The sequence below is a fragment of the Schistocerca serialis genome, chromosome 2, assembly GCF_023864345.2.
Source record: "Schistocerca serialis cubense isolate TAMUIC-IGC-003099 chromosome 2, iqSchSeri2.2, whole genome shotgun sequence".
NCBI lineage: Eukaryota > Metazoa > Arthropoda > Insecta > Orthoptera > Acrididae > Schistocerca > Schistocerca serialis.
In genome coordinates this window covers 679,951,481-679,972,885 of record NC_064639.1, presented here as the reverse complement: position 1 = coordinate 679,972,885, position 21,405 = coordinate 679,951,481, and the positions used below count along the sequence as shown (strand labels likewise).

At 39.6% G+C, this 21,405-nt stretch overlaps 1 protein-coding gene across 3 annotated transcripts in view; it reads right to left on the bottom strand.

Moving 5' to 3' along the window:
* The window catches only part of LOC126457790 (integrator complex subunit 13), a 249,485-nt gene that overhangs the window by 35,891 nt on the left and 192,189 nt on the right, over positions 1–21,405 (bottom strand). Inside the window, exon 13 of one of the 3 annotated variants that reach the window (XM_050094375.1) lies at positions 6,991–7,159. The exons of the other annotated variants lie outside the window; for them this stretch is intronic. Coding sequence (XP_049950332.1) covers positions 6,991–7,159 — 169 coding nt within the window. The remainder of the gene's footprint in view (positions 1–6,990; positions 7,160–21,405) is intronic. 3 annotated transcript variants of the gene reach the window in all.

Below are 21,405 nucleotides of genomic sequence, written 5' to 3'. Positions count from 1 at the left end.
TCAGTACAATTTTCCATTGTTACAACCTCTCGATACACCACAGCATCATCTGCAAAAAGCCTCAGTGAACTTCCGATGTCATCCACAAGGTCATTTATGTATATTGTGAATAGCAACGGTCCTATGACACTCCCCTGCAGCACACCTGAAATCACTCTTACTTCGGAAGACTTCTCTCCATTGAGAATGACATGCTGCGTCCTGTTATCTAGGAACTCCTCAATCCAATCACACAATTGGTCTGATAGTCCATATGCTCTTATTTTGTTCATTAAACGACTGTGGGGGACTGTGTCAAACGCCTTGCGGAAGTCAAGAAACACGGCATCTACCTGTGAACCCGTGTCTATGGCCCTCTGAGTCTCGTGGACGAATAGCGCGAGCTGGGTTTCACATGACCGTCTTTTTCGAAACCCATGCTGATTCCTACAGAGTAGATTTCTAGTCTCCAGAAAAGTCATTATACTCGAACACAATACGTGTTCCAAAATTCTACAACTGATCGACGTTAGAGATATAGGTCTATAGTTCTGCACATCTGTTCGATGTCCCTTCTTGAAAACGGGGATGACCTGTGCCCTTTTCCAATCCTTTGGAACGCTACGCTCTTCTAGAGACCTACGGTACACCGCTGCAAGAAGGGGGGCAAGTTCCTTCGCGTACTCTGTGTAAAATTGAACTGGTATCCCATCAGGTCCAGAGGCCTTTCCTCTTTTGAGCAATTTTAATTGTTTCTCTATCCCTCTGTCGTCTATTTCGATATCTACCATTTTGTCATCTGTGTGACAATCTAGAGAAGGAACTACAGTGCAATCTTCCTCTGTGAAACAACTTTGGAAAAAGACATTTAGTATTTCGGCCTTTAGTCTGTCATCCTCTGTTTCAGTACCATTTTGGTCACAGAGTGTCTGGACATTTTGTTTTGATCCACCTACCGCTTTGACATAAGACCAAAATTTCTTAGGATTTTCTGCCAAGTCAGTACATAGAACTTTACTTTCGAATTCATTGAACGCCTCTCGCATAGCCCTCCTCACACTACATTTCGCTTCGCGTAATTTTTGTTTGTCTGCAAGGCTTTGGCTATGTTTATGTTTGCTGTGAAGTTCCCTTTGCTTCCGCAGCAGTTTTCTAACTCGGTTGTTGTACCACGGTGGCTCTTTTCCATCTCTTACGATCTTGCTTGGCACATACTCATCTAACGCATTATGTACGACGGTTTTGAACTTTGTCCACTGATCCTCAACACTATCTGTACTTGAGACAAAACTTTTGTGTTGAGCCAACAGATGCTCTGAAATCTGCTTTTTGTCACTTTTTCTAAACAGAAAAATCTTCCTACCCTTTTTAATATTCCTATTTACGGCTGAAATCATCGATGCCGTAACCGCTTTATGATCGCTGATTCCCTGTTCTGCATTAACTTTTTCAAATAGTTCGGGTCTGTTTGTCACCAGAAGGTCTAATATGTTATCGCCACGAGTCGGTTCTCTGTTTAACTGCTCAAGGTAGTTTTCAGATAAAGCACTTAAAAAAATTTCACTGGATTCTTTGTCCCTGCCACCCGTTATGAATGTCTGAGTCTCCCAGTCTATATCCGGCAAATTAAAATCTCCACCCAGTACTATAACATGGTGGGGAAATCTACTCGAAATATTTTCCAAATTATCATTCAGGTGCTCAGCCACAACAGCTGCTGAGCCAGGGCGCCTATAGAGACATCCAATTACCATGTCTGAGCCTGCTTTAACCGTGACCTTCACCCAAATCATTTCACATTTCGGATCTCCGTCAATTTCCTTCGATACTATTGCACTTCTTATCGCTATAAACACGCCTCCCCCTTCACTGTCCAGCCTGTCTCTGCGGTATACATTCCAATCTGAGTTTAGGATTTCATTACTATTTACGTCTGGTTTCAGTCAACTTTCTGTCCCTAGTACTATATGAGCGTTGTGACCATTTGTTAATGAGAGCAGTTCTGGGACCTTTCTGTAGACGCTCCTGCAGTTTACTATTAGCACATTAATATTGTTATTCCCTGTTGCATTTTGCCTACTCCTACCTTGCTGTGTCTCAGGAGGCGTCTTGTCGGGCCTAGGGAGGGGATTCTCTAACCTAAAAAGCCCCCATGTGCACTCCACACGTACTCCGCTACCCTTGTAGCCGCTTCCGGCGTGTAGTGCACGCCTGACCTATTCAGGGGGACCTTACATTTCTCCACCCGATAGCGGAGGTCGAGAAATTTGCACCCCAGGTCTCCGCAGAATCGCCTGAGCCTCTGGTTTAAGCCTTCCACTCGGCTCCAAACCAGAGGACCGCGATCGGTTCTGGGAACGATACTACAAATAGTTAGCTCTGATTTCACCCCGCGAGCAAGGCTTTCCGCCTTCACCAATTCCGCCAACCGCCTGTACGAACTGAGGATGACCTCTGAACCCAGACGGCAGGAGTCATTGGGCCCGACATGAGCAACAATTTGCAGTCGGGTGCACCCAGTGCTCTCTATCGCCGCCGGTAGGGCCTCCTCCACATCTCGGATGAGACCCCCCGGCAAGCAGACAGAATGAACACTGGCCTTCTTCCCCAACCTTCCCGCTATTTCCCTAAGGGGCTCCATCACCCGCCTAACATTGGAGCTCCCAATAACTAATAAACCCCTCCCCCCGTGTGCCTGCTCGGACCTTGCTGAAGGAGCAGCCACATGTCCACTCACAGGCAGAGCGGGCGATGCCACACGGCCAGCCTCCACATTGACCCTCCGCCTCGTGCGCCGCGAACGCAGCTGAACCCGCCACTCCCCTTGGGGAGAGGGTGGCCCAACCGCGCCCAGTACACGCGAAGATGTCTCAACAGCAGGAGTGGGTGAAGTATGTAACACCTGGGGTGTACCTTGCGATGCACCAGACTCCCCACTGCCACTACACTCCGAGGCAGCAGCCTGAAGACGGCTGACCGCGGCCATCAACACGCTCAGCTGTTCGCAAACAGTGGCCAGCTCCTCCTGCGTCCGTACACAGCAGTCACACATCCTATCGATCCTAAGGAATCAATTTACTGAAGAGAGTTAATCAACCTTTAACTAGACTGCTAATTCACTAAAGGCGGCTGTTTATTCACTAAACTGTCGTTGCTAGGCACTTCTTGTAGAAAACAATGAAAATAGCACTACCTGTCTCTGGACTGTATTGCAAACAAACACTAGCACTACTGGCACTATGGTTGACTAAAGGGACTCTCTCTGACTGTATTCAAAACAAACACAAAATCTATGGGACACTATTAATAGCATCCGACAATTAAAGCTTCCTAAAAGCAAATACACACGGAAGAAGAAGTGACAAGTAAGAAAAATACAGTTAATACTTAAATTAAGGTAGCTCGCTGCACAGCAGACGTGAAGCAGATGGCAGTGTGTGTGTGAGGGTGTGTGTGTGTGTGTGTGTGTGTGTGTGTGTGTGTGTGTGTGTGTGTGTGTGTGTGTTTACTGATGGAGGCTGTGGCTGAAAGTTACATGTGAGTGTCTTTTAATCATGCCTGTGTGCAACTTGACCTATGTTCTTCATGGTAAGTAGCAATCTATCTCTTCCTACAGTGCTGAAATTGCTATCTGGAGTTTCCATTGTTTGATAGACCAGTAGCTTTGTTACCTGTATTTTCAAAAATAATAGAGGCACTAATGATACATAGAATTAAAAATTCCATTAAAAATTCAATCTCTTATCTGTAAACCAACATGGTTTTCGCAAAGGATTGAGTAAAGAATCAGCTACTTCCCATGTCATAGACACAACAATACAATAGCAATAAATGTGGACTTTTTGAAGGCTTTAGAAACTGTCCAACATGACATCTTGCTAGACAAATTAGAAGCCATTGGTATACGAAGTTTTGTGAAACAATGGCTTCAGACTTATCTCCACAATGTAGTACTAGTAGTAGCTTTATTCATTCATAGATCTCTTTTTACAAGGATATAGGACATGCCAAAGTATTTACAAGTTTAGACCAATTTAAAATAAGCTAATTCGTACATGCATACATTTACAGACCTTAGAGACAATCATTAGATTTTCTCCTGGTATACAATACTGTTTTTACAAATAACTTATTAAATAATGTAATCCACACTGTTCACTCATATTTATCAGTCACTGCACACACTATACACACATTTTTTCGTAACACTTCCCTCACTACAGACACACACACACACACACACACACACACACACACACACACACACACACACTCACCAGTGCTCTCTGGACCATTTTCTATACCACAACTTCCCATTTGCTATCCTGAAAGCTGAGTCAGCATCCCTCTATAATAGGTGAGATGTTGAGCTCAGAAAGAGGAAGAGGTGTTAGTGTTGTGCTATGCATAGCTTGGGGGTAAGTATTTATAGAAAAGGAAAAAAGAAAGAAAAAAATGGTGTGGAGGTGTTACATGGAATGTTGGATGTTTTATAATCATTATTATTACTTCCAGAATGAGATTTTCACTCTGCAGTGGAGTGTGTGCTGATATGAAACTTCCTGGCTGATTAAAACTGTGTGCCAGACCGAGACTCGAACCCGGGACCTTTGCCTATCACGGGCAAGTGCTCTAGAGCACTTGCCCGCAAAAGGCACAATGATGTGCTCACTTCACTCTCCACTTTCTTGCAAGGACTGAAGTTTACAAGAGCTGGCCTTGGACCATCCTATGGGCAGATGAAGTTCATTTTTCTCTGATGGGTGAAGTGAGCACACAGAATTGCTGAGTGTGGGGATCTTCACCTCCAGTCCTCTATATGGTGAACATGTCACCGTATAGTATGGCTTCATGGCTACATTCATCATTGACCCATTCTTTCTTGAACAGGTCAGCACTTAAGGACCAAAGACATGCAGTGTGACTGGCATTACTGTGATATGCTTCACCAGCATGTCATACCTGCCCTACAGGAGAGAGACATATTGAACTCAACAGTTTTCGTGCAAGATGGGGCCCCACCATACATCACTCGTGATGTTCATCTGCTTCTCTGAAAATCATTTGGAAATGATTGAATTATCAGCCGATAATTTCCAAATGGTTTTCTGGCATGATCACCTGATATCATTCCCTGAAGGACATGGTTTTCCAGAGGAACATTCACACATGTGCTGATATGAAGCATAACATATCAAGGAAGGTAGCCAGCATACCTATGATCATGCTTCATTCTGCTGTGCAGAATGCAATCCTGCACTTTCAGACTCTCCTGGTTACTGATGGGTGCCATTTTGAGCCCTTTTTGTAGCAGAAATGATACTGGTATGTAATGGTATGATGCACCGTAGCAGCAGATTGAAAGTGTTTCAATTGAATGATTCTGCATTATTTTTCTTCTCCATGTCCTTTACATTAAAGCTATCAAGTTTGGTACTCATACAGTAATTATGTTCCATGTTAAAACATATTAAATAGGGAGAGTTTAATTATAATCACGCAGTACTTGAGTGACAAAAGATTTATACTTGCAGTTTACATTTTTTGATACTGTTAATATTTGATGCAAAGCTTCTTGAAACTAGTATTTTGACTCTAAGTACAGCTGCCTAATTATTTACAAGATGCCTCACAGTATTATTCTGTCTATAAGCTTCAAAGCTGTGAGCTGCAAGTAACTCTGTTGTAACATTTAGTGTGCACACACAACAAAACTGTATCTACAAGGGCTGTTCAAAGACTATCCAATCTTATTTTTTGTTGTTGGCACTCTCTACATTTGTAGGCATATATAGTAAACATGCCTGATTTTTTGCATGACTGGAAATAATAAGACAGAAAACCTGGAGCATTGTTTTTGCATCATATTTTATTTTAAGTTTCACGATCATCAAGCTGAAACAATCATGATCAGACAACTTGCAGATGTGGTTAAAATTAGTATTACATCCATTCATTCCATTTTAATGGAACATTTGGACATCAAGAGGATCTCAAAAAGGTTGTGTTAAAGTTGCAAACAACTGAGCAGAAGCAAGTTCGTTCGGAGATCTCACAGGACATTCTGGATACTGTGAACCGTAATCCTAACTTTCTTAACACAGAGATCACTGGTGCTGAGTCCTGGGTTTATGGGTACAACCCAGAAAAAAAGTTACGGTCCTCACAACGAAAGCCCCCATCATCCTTGAGACAAAAAAAGCAAGGCAGGTCCACACTGATGCCTGCAATGACATAGTTCATCATGAGTACACTCCCAGAAGGTAATAATGTCAATAAGGAGTACTACCAAGAGGTTTTGTGTCATCTTCACAAAGCAGTAAGGTGCAAATGGTCAGACTTGTGGGCAGTGGGCAGTTGGCAGCTTCATGATGATAATTTACCTGCTCATCATTCTCAATTAATTCAGCATTTTTTGACAAATACATTATGGCTATGGTTTGTCAGCCTCCCTGTTCCCCTGACCTAGCACTGAGTTTCTTTGTGATTTTCCCTAAACTGACAAGAGACGCTGAAAGGGACTAGATTTCAGAATGAGGAAGACATTATGCAGAATACAAAGGAGCAACAACACACCACACCAGAAGAGGCTTTCCAATGATGTTTCCAGCAATGGCAATAGCATTGGGAGAGATATACGGAAGCTGAATGGGACTACTTTGAAGGTAACTAATGTTAAACTTGTATCTGAATAACAACTGATTTTATAAATAGGAGCTGGATACTTTTTGAACAGGCCTCACAGTGGAAAAAACTAATAAAATCTGGAAGATGGCAATACCCAAAGAATGCAGTAAGTTTTTACACAAACAAAACAACAAATGCAATTTACATATGTTTATAAAATCAATTGTTTATTGCAACATTTGCAGAAAACACACAGACCAAGGAACTTTTCATGCACATTTACTTGAAATACTCCTGTTTACTTAATTCTGTAGTAATTTTCATGTCATAATGAAATGCTCTGGGTGGAATATAAATATGGAAGGAATAAAGGAGACAACTCACTGTAAAGCTGAAGAGTTGATCTGTCAGCAGGCACATAAAAAAGACTGAGAGGGTGCTAAGCTTTTGAACAATGCTCTCCAACTGATACACCACCTCACTCCAATCAAGCTGCAGTGCCAGTCCAGTGTAATTAGCTGGGACAATGGAGCCACAGAGGTGAATGTGTATTCTGTACAATAGACAGAAAGAAGTATTAGTTGCCCATTTACTCCTGTTTCCCCATATGACCTTGAAAATAACAGTGTTGAACTTGTATCACAGGAGTAAAGCAATATGCTATTAATCTTCATTCAAGAACAAACAAAAAATTGCCACTTTCCTACATCAGAGGAAAATGAAGTAAAACTGACTACCTATGGAAAAGATGCAGTCTCTCTCCATACTTATTTAGTTGTTTTTGAGTTCAATGGATCCTTTATGTGAACATTTCATGAGGATGTATATAGATGATTGTAAATTTTACAATCTTATTCAGACATAAACAGTTACAGGTAAAATGAGATTCAAGTGGTTAGTTGTAAATCTTCTAGTCTAATTCTTATACATAAACAGACAATTTCAAAATGTACCACACAAACACATTCTAAACTTACATAAAAGGTCAGTGTAGGGTTTATAAAATATCCACTTAAAATACTTGTATGCTAGGGTAATGATACACACTTTCATCTGACATGTTAAGAATTAATTTTTTTGCATCACAGCATTTCATCAAAGTTTTGAGAAGGTTTGTCCCAGAAGTTACCAATAGGTTAAAAAGTGCCCTTAGCCCGTGATGAACTAATCAGTACTTGATAATACTAATACTCGCTTTTAACAGGATACTATTAACGATAAAGTTTCATTTCTCAAAAAATCATTACATAACAAAAATTTGGATCTCTGGGCAGGAACTACTCATGAGGATGCCAGCATCAGGAGAAAGAAAACTGGCATTCTATGGATTGCAGTGCGGAATGGCAGATTCATTAATTGGGCATGTAGGCTAGAAAATTAAAAAAGGGAAAATGATAGGTTAAAGTTGGATATAGTGGGAATTAGTGAAGTTTGGTGGCAGGAGAAACAGGACTTTTGGTCAGGTAAATACAGGGTTACAAATACGAAATCAAATAGGGGTAATGCAGAAGTTGGTTTAATATTGAATAAGAAAATAGGAAAACAGATAAGCTACTATGAACAGCATAGTGAATGCATTATTGTACACAAGATAGACACAAAGCCTACACACAGCAATAGTACCAGTTTATATGACAAATTGCTCTGCAGGTCACAAAGAGATTGAAGAAATGATAAAAGAAATTTTTCAAATAGCTAAGGGAGACAAAAATTAAACAGTCCTGGGGGACTGGAATTTGGTAGTAGGAAAAGGAAGAGAAGGAAAAATACTAAGTGAATGTGGACTGGGGGAAAGGAATGAAAGAGGAAGCCGCCTGGTAGAATTTTGCACAGAGCATTATTTAATCGCCACTAACACTTGGTTTAAGAATCACGAAAGAAGGATGTATATGTGGAAGTGACCTGAAGACATAAGCAAGTTTCAGATAGATTATATAATGGTAACACAGAGATTTGGGAACCATATTTTAAATTGTAAGATATTTCCAGGGGCAGATGTGGACTCTGACCACAATTTACTGGTAATGAAATGTAGATTAAAACTGAAAATATTGCAAAAAGGTAGGAAATTAAGGAGTTGGGACCAGGATGAACTGAAAGAACCAGAGTTTGTTGAGAGTTTCAGAGGGAGTGTTAGGGAACAATTGATAAGAACAGGGGGGAAGAATGCAGTAGAGGACATGTGGATAGCTTTGAGAGATGAAACAGTGAAGACAGCAGAGGATAAGTAGGTAAAAAGATGAAGGCTGGTAGTAATTCTTGGGTAACACAAAAGAAAATTAATTTAGCTGATGAAAAAAGAAAATACAAAAATGCAGTAAATGAAACAGGCAGAAGGGAATACAAACGTCTAACAAAAGCATATATCACTAGGAGAAAGATAGATACTGCATACAGGAAAATTAAAGAAACCATTGGAGAAAAGATAACCAGTCTGAAGCAAAGAAGGGAAAACTGAAAGGTGGAAGCAGTATATGAGGGGTCTATACAAGGGGGATATACTTGAGGGCAGTATTATAGAAATGGAAGAGAACATAGATGAAGATGAGATGGTAGATATGACACCGTATGCAGAATTATACAGAGTACTGAAAGACCTAAGTCAGAACAAGGCCCCCAGAGTAGACAACATTCCAATTGAAGGAATGAAGGTCCACAGGTTGGGGATGAGGAAACGCATCAAAAAAGTACAGGACCCCCAATTTACTCCTACAATTAGACAATAATAACAATATTAATAATATTGCACAGGTATCTGAATTAGGTGGTATTTTTGATTTAGATGTGAATGAGAGCTGTGAAATGACTGAGGTTGGTAAGCCCGAGACTAGTAGGAGCTTATTGCAAATGTATGTAGTTGTGGTGTTACTGATGTTATTGATGAATTAATATGGAAGAATATGATGATAATAAGGATGATGATGATGAGTATCAGGTATTTGTGGAGTTTAAGAATAGTAAAGTTTCAGAGTTATTTGCGATTACAGGTAAGGTAAGTGTTGTATGTGATGATTTAAGTGAGAGTCATGGAATACCAGTCCAGTCAAAGCAGTTTTTCATTAATGTCATACAGAGTAATGATCCAAACATTAAAGTGACCCAGAGAATAAAGGTGAAAATATTTTGAAATTTGTTTGGGACCAAATTGATGATAACATAGATAAATGTGCATTCTGGAGTAATTTAGCTGTGGTTAGTCAAAATTTGTATCCAAGTTGGTGGAATGAAGTGAAATAGCACCGAAGTGTGAAATGTAATTTTGACAGTAATACATTTTGTGTTCCTTCTGTAATAACTGATGTTAGTTGTGCTATGGAACCCATTCAGTTTATTCCAATTTTACTTGACAACATGTGTAACCAAAGTAATGCAATGTTACCAGCAAAGTTGATAAAATCCTGCAGAAACAGTGTAGATGCAGCATTTGATGAAATTGAAAGTGATCTCATACATGAAGTGTCGAATAACAGAGATGATGATTCAGATTTTCGATGTTCTTACATTAAGATTAAGATTGATCAGTGGGAAGGGAACTGTTTGATTGATACAGGTAGTCCAATTTGTGGTATATCTGAACAATTCAGAGACAAGATTAAATATACTAAGAATTTTGTGAAAATGCCCATTGTAGGTGTAAACATAAGAGGAGCTACAGGTAAGCAAAGCAAGTATGTAAAATGTCAAGCACTGTTAACATTTAGTATAGAGGACAAGACATTTATTTATTTATTTATCTTACAGCTCGAAACGTGTATTTAACATGCATGGGCAATGTTATAATAATTACATTCAGATTATTGATACACAATATAAATAGTTTACATGCTACTAAGTAAAATATCATTGAAGTATATTTAATATAGCATTCCTGAGGTCAAATCATGTCAGCACCATACTGTATGGGCACTTCAATACAAGCCATTTTTTTAACTTGTTTTTAAAAATTCTACCAGAAAGCTGTTTCAGGTTGTTTGGCAGAGAATTATAAAATATTGCTCCCTTAATGAATGGGGTATTTGTTGTTAGATTCAATCGTCTGCTCACCATATGAAAGTCTGATTTTTGTCTTGTATTGTAATCATGGATTTCCATATTCCTGTTTGTCACTTTTTTGTCTTTTTTCACTAAGAATATTGATTGAAACATATATACTGCATAGATAGTCATAATATTAAACTTAATAAACAGGTTTTTACATGAAGTTCTGGGTCTTACTTTTGCCATAGTTCTTATTACTCTTTTCTGCAATACAAATACCCTTTTTATATTGTATTGGCTACACCCACCCCACAATACAATTCCATAAGATAGATGGGGATACACCAACCCAAAATACGCTATTTTTATTGCTTCTGTATCTAAATATTGAACTAATCTCCTTAGTAAATACAGACTAGATGTTATTTTACCACAGACATGATCTATTTGCTGATTCCATGAAAGTCTGTCATCTATATATATCCCCAGAAATTTACATTTTGAACAGGTATTTTCCTGAATGTCCTCATTTAGAACAGTATTTTTATTTGAACTACTTGTCTTAAAATAAATTAAATTAGTTTTGCTAATATTGACCCTCAGGTTTTCTTTTTCAAAATGTGTTTGGGCTTTTTCAACAAAATTCTGTACCACTGAATTTAGGTCATCATTACTACGTGCCCAGCAAATGCCAGAGGTGTCATCAGCATACATAGTAATACGATGACTGGTGTCTAATACTTTTGGGAAATCATTCACGTAGCAAATAAACAAGAAGGGGCCCAAGATAGAGCCTTGTGGCACACCAAAATTTATGTTCCTTATCTTTGATCTTCTTTTTGCAATTACCTCTCCATTATCATACACAACTTCTGTGCATTGTTGTCTATCTTTAAGGTAAGATTCTATTAAAAGCAACAGTTTCCCACTGACACCATTATAAGCAAGTTTACTTAAAAGAGCGCCATGATGGACTCTGTCAAACGCTTTGGAAAGATCTAAAAACACTCCTGCCGTTTCGTATCCCTCATTTATTTTCTCCATCAGACAGTGTACAAACTGTACTGCTGCAGATATGGTGCTCCGACCACTTCTAAAGCCGTGTTGGAAATCTCCTATTAAGTTATTCATATTATAGTGCTCAATTAGGATTTCCAGCATTATTTTTTCAATTAATTTACCACACACTGACGTTAAGGCAACTGGTCTGTAGTTCTGTGGTTGTTTTCTTTCCCCTTTTTTATGTAAAGGTTTAACTAAAGCAAGTTTCAGTTTCTTCGGAAACACACCTTCTTCAAGTACACAATTTATTAGATGGACTAACGGTCTGGCTAACTCACCCTTGCATTTTTTCAGTAGAAAAGGAGAGAATTCATTCCATCCAGCTGATCTTTTATTTTTTAGGTTGTCAATTAGCTCTGTTACGTCCTTGATGGTTACTGTAGGTAGTATACAAGAGTCCCTTTCCTTTTCCTTATCATATTTAAACGGCCTCTCCTGTTTCATGCAAGTATCATTTTCAATAGCATCTATAAAGTAATCATTAAATATATTGCTAACTATATAAGGATCAGAAAAATTATCATTATGTATACTTAACTCTATATTATTAATTTTAGTTTTTGAATCAGTGTTCCTCATATCATTAACTACTGCCCAGCACGACTTTGAGACACAGTCAGAATTTCGGATCTGTTTACTAATATGTTCTACTTTCCTTCTCCTTACTTCCTTGCGATACTCATATTTATATTTTTTATAATCCTCTTTATATGAATCAAGACTGGTTTCTCTGTGTAGCTTATACATATACTCCATTCCTTCTTTGAGTCTTTTCGTTTTTTCATCAAGTTTTACACGTTTGACTACTGGAGGTTTATTTTTATTTACATTCATCTTCTTTGCCGGGATAGTAATATCAATATGTCTAGTTAAAATTTTTAAAAATACTTCCCATTTGCTGTCAACTCCCCTTTCTCTATAAACTGATCCCCAAGATTCTTGACCCAAAGTATTCTTTAGCAAGGTGATGTTGTATTCAGAAAATAATCTTCTATTCTCAAATTTTTTGTTTTGTTTAAGTTTATTAAGACAACCAATCACTAATAATTGTCCTAGATGATCAGATATGTGCCCGTTTACAGTCTGTGTCGAAACAACATTTTCATAATTGGTCATCACATGATCTATGGAACTGCTGCTTGACTCAGTTATTCTAGTGGGCACATGACCAAGTAGATCTTTAATATCATAGGATCTTATGCAGTCTTGTAAACCTTTGCATTCCTGGCTGTTGCTTAGTGTGTTTATATTAAAGTCTCCTAACATTACAATATTTACTGTATTGCCACCCTTGCTTAGCTTCCCCAATACACTATCCAGTGCTTCCAGGAAAACCTCGAGATTACCAGAAGGGGCTCGATATATACCTAGCACAATAAGTGGGATGGATACGTGCGCATTTCATCCGTTATTAAACCAGGGGCGAAGTTTGTTGATGTAACAAGCTCTGTAAACAACGACTGCACCGATTTTACAGAAAGTGATGTCGTTGTTATTATAGCAGGTTCAAACGACGTTTATTGCAATGAGGCCAGTTCATTTATTAAAAAGTTGATTGTTATGTTAATGATGTTGTCCCATACAAATGTGATCTTGTCAAATATTCCGGCGAGATTTGATCTGCCTGACTGGTCGTGTGTGAACCGAGAAATCCGATCTACAAATAAAAAATTAAAACATTTCTGCTCCAAGTTAAAAAATGTGAGACTGCTGGACCTTAACAGTTATCAAAGAAGCAGCTTCTCTGTACATGGACTACATCTTAATCGTCTGGGCAAGAATACTCTAGCAACTGACATCAACAGAGCTATTGAGGAAACAAAATGCGATAATTCAAATGTGATACCTTGTACCTCAGATGTCATACACACGAAAGACGGAAGTGATAATTATATATGCCTGCAGAGCAAGCAAACCGAAATAATTCCTCACTGCAGTGTCAAGACTGCTGATTTTTTAGGATAAAAAAGTCCCTCAGTGTTCCCAATTTAGAAACTATCAATTTGTGTGATAATGTTAACCTTGAGAAGGATATATCCTCTCATAATTGTACCAATGTATCATTTTTACATTATAATGTTGAGGGCTTGGGTAACAAAATCGATGTATTTGAGGCCTTAGCTACAGATCTAGCTCCACATGTAATCGTGGTTACAGAGCATCAAAAAGCTAACCATAATATTCAGTATTATAAGTTACAGGAGTATAATCTTACATCGTTTTTTTGTAGAACAGAACATAAAGGAGGGGGTGTTGCTACTTACGTAAGGAAATGTAACCTAATAAGTTCTGTAGAAAAAGTATCATGGGTTAAGGATTATTGTATCGAGAAAGACTTTGAAGCAGTGATAATTAAGTTAATTAAGATATGAACATGGCTGCATAATGATACCTAGTCTAGAAGAAAATATTCTCTATGTTTGTAAATTTATAAGACTATGTAACTGCATTTTGTTTGCCATGAATGTAGTATATAAGAGCATATTGGGTAACAAATGAGGAGAGTAGACAGGACAGTATTATAAGGTACACATGGGTATTTTATTCAGGAGACATAAGACTGACTCAGAGGATTGGAAACTATGTTGGCCAGGGCAATGTATTTATACTTGAATTACTTATACACATGAGAGTTTTGGTCATTGTGGATCAACTAAATGCACACAAAAGAGTCAGGAAAACATTTATTTTTATAAGATAGGAAGAAGAGTCGAGAAGAAGATTGCCAGCTGTGGCAGATGTCAAAGAGTGAAGGTAAGTAACCAAACAAGTAGAGGGCAAATGCAAAACAAATTGCCTAATGTTAACCTAGATCTCATGTCTGTGGATGTTTATGGACCTTTACCTAAGTCAAAAAATGGATTTTGTTATGGTTTTGTGGTGATTTTATGTATTTTTGAAGTTCACAAAGCTTTTTTCTCTTAAGAAAGCTACCAGTAAGGAAATCGTTACTAAGTTTGAAGATACATATTTTTATTGGGTGTGTATTCCTAAAACAATTTTATCTGATAATGTTTCTCAGTTTACATCACAAGCTAGGAAAGATCTTGTTGATCATGCATAAATAAAGAATATTCTAACTTTGGTGCTCCAGGATATATGAGAGAAATTGCAAGACTGTTTAGAACATATTAGTAAGAGCCACAGCAGTTGGATAGATAATGTCAGTGATTTTGAGGATATTATGAACAGCTTACAACATTCCTCAACAGTTTTTCACCCTTTTAAATCATGTTTAATCGCAGACTGGTTAACCTTATTTCTGAAAATGTTTTGTTTCCACTATGTAAAATTCTGTCACCACAAGAGAGGGAAGAATGTGTTAGGTAGGTGATGAAAAAGCAGGGGGATAGGAGGAAGCAGAGACATGATGGTAAAGGCATCTAAGTTTGAGGTAGGACATTTTGTGTTGGTGAAAGCCAAGGAGAAATCTAAAGTGTTGACATCTGAGGTAAAGAAATCTTTCGATATTTATATTGGGCCATTCAAAATTCTTGAAAATCTACATCCTAATGCATATATACCATAAATGTAAGATGTTGTTTGGATTATGTAATATCACTGAACTGAAAGCGTATAGACACGAACCATAAGCATCTAATTTTTGTTTGTTTGTTCTTTTTCCATTGTCATGAATGTAGTATGTAAGATCATATGATTCCTAAGGTTTTGTTTTATTTATTGACTGGAGTTATAAATCTATGATACTGTATATAATTATGTACTGTAATAGATTTGTGCTTTAGAATTTGATGCGTATATGCCAGGAGACTAAATGAGTAGATTCTTTTACAATTTTGAGATGGGACAATGTTCATAACTTTTACTGCAAAAATTAGGAATAGTATCACATATCTGTGTGTATTGCCTTGTTAGTTCATTCTTTTTTTTTTCATTGCATTTAACTCTGTTTATTAATGTTTTATACATGAACACTTTTAATAGCACCTGACATAAATCCCATATAATTGCGTTTGAAAAGTCACTAAGGAGAACATATTTCATGTGATGTAAAGAAGGTATTGAACAGCATATTTAGAACACTAACAATGTTTCAGGATTTGATGTGAATACTAGACAGGAAGTTACCTATGCATTGGAGCATGTGATGAGACCTGTAAGGAGGAAGCTGAAAGATGTCGGCAGATACATTTCCCACATTGTTGTGTGGCTGTACCCTGCTGGACCAGTCAACTTGCAAGAGATCGTGGATGCTGGGTAACATACTCAAGCATCTGTTGACTGGATCTGTGTTGTGGCTGGTATTTGTGAATTGTTAGCCAAGACTGCTAAAAGACAGTGTTATTCAGCAGAAATGCATGGTTTTTCAAGTACAATACATTATGTAATTTTAAATTAGTATGTATTTTTTTATCATTTGTGAGTGAATCTTTTAGATCTTTATGTACATAGGTTAGTTGTATGGACAATTACCAAATAGTTTGGAAGACATTTACAAGTACAGACAATGTAACAGGTTGTATAAATGTCTGCTTTCATACTCTGGTTTTGGTTCTCAAGCTACTGGATTGCGTCATCATTCAAAGCTATTTATGACTATGTTCAATTGAATCTATCCTGAGTAGTGTAATATTATATCTGATTGGATCTTGAGTTGTTGACAGACTCAAGCTTAGCTCTGTTTTGGGTACCCTGGTCATCGCGACTGTGTGTACTCAAGGTGAGTGTACAACGATTAATTGAGGCTAGATGCTTCTTTGCATGTAACTGAACTTATTGATATGATTATGACCTTTATTCTTTTTGTTGTGTTGAAACTTTTTTTGTTGATTTGTATCCCGTATGGTTTGGATTTATGGGTCGATCCCCATATCGTAAACTTAAGCCCAGATTTTATTTTGTTGCATATTCACTGTGACTGCTGACACATGGTGGTTGTATGTGGGGTATACCAACAGATAGATTGTTTGGCAATTGTCTGCAAATATTGACAGGAAATATTGACATGACATGAGTCAGTCATTGGAGACACAAGTTTTTTGACAGGACTCTGTGGCTATCTCTGATGATACCCATGTTGCCCCAGTGTATTTTTCTGACATTGGTAGTGTATGGTCAAATTTCAAGTAGACACAGGAACAACAGTCAGCCTAGTTATCTTAGATATGTACAGGCTCCTGGGTTACCCAGAGCTGCAATAGCAGTCTGTCACGTTGTGTCTTATAGTAAACAGTCCAGTCTTTGCAGGGGCACTTCTCCATCTCTGTGCACTGCAAGAATGTGGAATAATATCTTATCTTGTTAGTAGTCAATTCATAGTTGGCACGAAATATCCTTGGGCTCGACGCATATTCTTTTTTGGCTGCCCACTCATTGACAAGGTGCATTTAGTTTCTCATCTGTTCCTTTTCATGATTTGGACGCCTTACTGGAGTCCTACAGCCTGCTGTTTGAGAATACCTTTGACTGAGCAGAAAATTTTGAGGCATGTGTTTCTCTTATGGCATCGGTAGTACCCAACATTTGTCATCACCACCCCATTCCCTTCTCCATGTTTGACAAGGTTAAGGCTGAGATGCAGTGATGGCAGAATCAGGGCATTGTTTCTCCTATTTTGTCGAGTTAGTGGGTCACTCATTTGGTGGTGATTCAGAAGCCCAAGCACCACATGCTGTCAAGCCAATTTTAAACAGACGGTCAACACACAGTGTGTGTTAAATTCATATCCCATTCTGTGGCAGGCAAAGATGTTGGCAAAGTTGTCATGGGGCTGCAAGGGGAGAAGGGGCAAATATTTTTCCTGCATTGATCTGTGCAATGATTACCTGCACTAGCCACTGGATACAGTTTCTCTGACTTTACTGGTCATCAACATACCCTTTGAGCTGTACAATTTCAATCATTTGCCTTTTGGAATTTCATCTGCACTGGTATTTACTACAGTATTTGGAGCAATTGATTCAGGACATTCCCTGTTGCATCAGTTACCTTGATGACATTTGGGTCATGGTCCCTGCTTGGGAGGAGCATTTCAGGACCTTCAGCTGGTTTTGCAACACCTCCTGGAGAATGATTCATTGCAAGCTGGAGAATTACAGTTTTTTCTCCCCAGATGCATTTTTTTGGGTCATTTTACTTAGTAAAGATGATCTTGTTGCCACAGACAATCACATCAAGGCCATTGTCAGTCTGTTGGTGCCCAGAAACCTGTTGGAGTTTCAGTCGTTTTTGGGTAAGATTTCACATTATGCTCAGTTCATTCCAAATGTGGCGCATATCTGCCAGCCTCTTAACTGAGTTTGCCAGAAGGGTGCTAAGTTCATCTGGTCTGCAGACTGTCAATAAACTTTTCAGTCAGTCAAGCAGCATTTGTGCTATAAGCCCTGTCTGGCTTCTTTTATGCTGAGGAAATGTTTAACTGTGGCCTGTGATGTGTCCCACTATGGTTTGGTGCCACCCTGTCCCATTGATATGGCATTGGTGCCATCCTGTCCCATCAGAACTCAAGGTGGCACTGAACAGTCTGGCACTTACACATGAAAGATGCTTTGCATTGCGCAATGTAAGTATTCACGGGTGGAAAAGGAGGCATTAGGTATTACTTTCTGAGTTAAAAAGTTCCATATCTTTCTGTGTGGCGCTAGGTTCCTCTTCATCATCAACAGCAAGTCATTGGTTTTCTTATTTGGTCCTCATTCCAAGCTGCAACAGTGATCCCACTTTCTCAGTAACTATTGTTATGACATTCGTTACTGCTCCACCATCCGTCACACCAGTACTGATACACTATTGCAGCTACTGGTGGGGCCTATCAGGAGGCTCTTGTGTTTGCATTGGATGAAGCTTTGCAGCAAACTCTGTTGGACTTTCCATTGATGACATGCAAAGTCACAACTACCATGGTCACTGACCCATTTTTCCAGCATATCGTTTCGATGGTCCAGTTTGGTTTGAGAGAGTGCATCTCTTCATGTGCAGATCAGGCATGGTATATGTTTTTCCTCCTATGTGATTGGCTAAATGTTGTCCAGCAGGTTCTCGAGCTTGCTGCAGAGGAGCAGTGCTGTTGTGTTGTTGTTCCACTGTCACTGTGTCCTCACATACTCCAGTTGCTGCATATGTCACACTAGGGTATGACTTGTATGGAGGCATTGACATAATGTCACATTGTGACATCAAACAACTGGTGCATTCCTGTGGGACTTGTGCACAAAGTCAGGCTACACCCCTACACTAGTTCTCTCTGTGGCTGGTCCTGGAGCACAACTACGATAGTGTGCACATTGATTTCACTGGCCCCTTTTTTGGGCAGCATGTGGTTGTTGGTGGGCAATGCATTGTCCGAATTCCTGTACATACCCAACCTGTTCTCCATCATGCTGAGTGCCACAGGTTGTGGGTTGTTGGTAATTTTTGCCATTGAGGGATACCCCTCAGGGCCATGGTATTCAATAATGGTCAGCAATTTGTGTCACAGAAGTTTGAGGACTTTTGCATTCACAATCATATCCAGCACTTTGTGCATACATTTAAGACCCAAACGAGGAAGTCTGTATCTGCTGCTTCCTGTAATGATACGTTGTTGAGCTTTCAGATACATATTGGGTGAGCCAATCAGTGGGTGTAGTGCTGCAGAAAGTTTGCATGGATGCTGGCCTTGAGGTCTCCTGGATCTGCTGCTTCCTGATTTGCATGCCACAGATCACTGTGAACCACCACATTTCCCTCTCAAGGCTGCCACTTGAGCCTGGCGTTCAGCCAACGGCAAGGGTGGCTGCTGTGTGTCGTGATGGGCTACAAAGGACAGTAGTTGTTTGTGGTGGATGTTGGTAGGGAGTAGCTGACCAACTATGCAAAATCAGCTATGCCCTCACCCTGTTGGAACACCCCTGCCGTGGTCATGCCAATATGCCTGGTAGCAGGTTGGGCCAAAACGTTGTTCTGGGTGAAGGCTCCCACTTGCAGTGGCATTCTTCCCCGTTGCCACCCCCTACCTGTGCTCTCCTGTCATTCTGTCACTTGCAACAGTAGCCCACAGTGAAGCCCTCACTTGTACCTGCCAATGTAGTGTCCATGGATTTTGATCCACCCTCCTCCTCCTCCATCTCCTCCTCCTCCCCCTCCTCCACCACTCACCAATGGAGATGGGTTCATCTCCATTCACACCATTGAACCATCCATTGCTGCAGCCTCCATGCCATTCATCTCAATTCACGCCATCGAACCATCCATTGCTGCAGCCTCCATGCCATTCCACCCTTCTGGCACAATCATCGGGATCGGCGTCACCTCCTTCGATGGTTGGTTTGCTGTTGAGTTCTCCAGGAGGCTTTCTTGTTGTGCACTGGAAGACACAGCCCAAGCCTAGTCATTTTTGGCCCTGCATGTCCTTATCATGGGGAGAGTGGAGAGGTTTAGTATCCTATCAGCGTACATCACAATGGAAGCAGAGGAGTTGTCATGGGTAGCGCCATGTGTCAGTGCAGAAACATGCCATGGAAGCAGGCACAAATGACACGTGTTGTGGGCAGAGCCTCCTGCAGGGGCTCTTATCTGCAGGTGGCAGTAGCTGGGCCAGTGCTTACTCAGAGTTTGCCCACTGTGTACATCACCTTGCACATCATGCTGGGTGTTGCGCCAATTCTTAATCATTATCCATTTATGCCACCCACGTGCTGAGTTCTTCCCCTGCTCGTCTACATGGTTTCAGACTCTCTGCTTCCCATAGATTGGCTTGCATGCCAGGTCCATTCCTCTCTCATGGGGTTCTGATCCCCAGCTTATTATTGAACCGCTGTCAGCTTGTGAAGTATCCACACCAATCATGTAGTAAAGCTGCATTGTCACACCTGTGCAGGTACTAAATTACTGCAAGCACAGAGGCATTAAAACAGCTTCTTTCCACATTCCACATGCAGATGGAATGGGAAGAAGCCCTAATAGCTGGTACAATGAGATTAACTTATCTGCAAATTGGCAACCCTGGCATGATGTGAACATGCAGAATTCTGATCTGGCGCTTACCATGTTTTCAGGTGTAACGACAAAATACTATGCATATATTATACAATGTTAAACATATGACAGTGTCACTTGAAAGGCTCAAGACAGCTTACTTGTTAACTGTTGATGACCTAGCAAATCAGCACCCATGCCCTTCATCACCAGATGTAACTCACAAGTCAGTATCACCTGACTAGGACACTCCCCAGTAACCATGACCACCATTTCCAGTTTATATGAGGGCAAGACTTCTTGTTTGGCACCAGTTCCACTACATTCCCAGAGCTTTGTTCTATGGTGGGGAGTCTATGTGGGAATAGAAGCTCGACAAGCGCTTTGAATGTAGTGTGTTCACTTTGGTTGACACAATACCACAGGTAACCTTTGGTCATACTTGCAATAACTTGTGTTATGTGCACACATCAGTGCTATATAACAATTAGCAAGTTGTAATTAAATTCTGTTTGTACACAGCAGTTCTGAATTAATATTATTTATTGTTGTTAACTTACCCAAAACATTCTGTCAGAGACAGAAAAGGACCTTCAAGTTCAGCTGAACAGAATAATAATGTCTTGAAAAGAGGTTGCAAGATGAAAATCAATAAAATTAAAATAGCAGTAATGGAATGTGGCAAAATTACAGCATGCGATATTGACAAAATTAGTTTAGGAAATGAGACACTAAAAGCAATGGATCAGTCTTCCTGTTTGGGTAACGAAATACTGACTATGACTGAGGTGGAGAACCCCTCAAAGTGGTAGAAATTTTCGCTTATTTATGGAATGAAATATC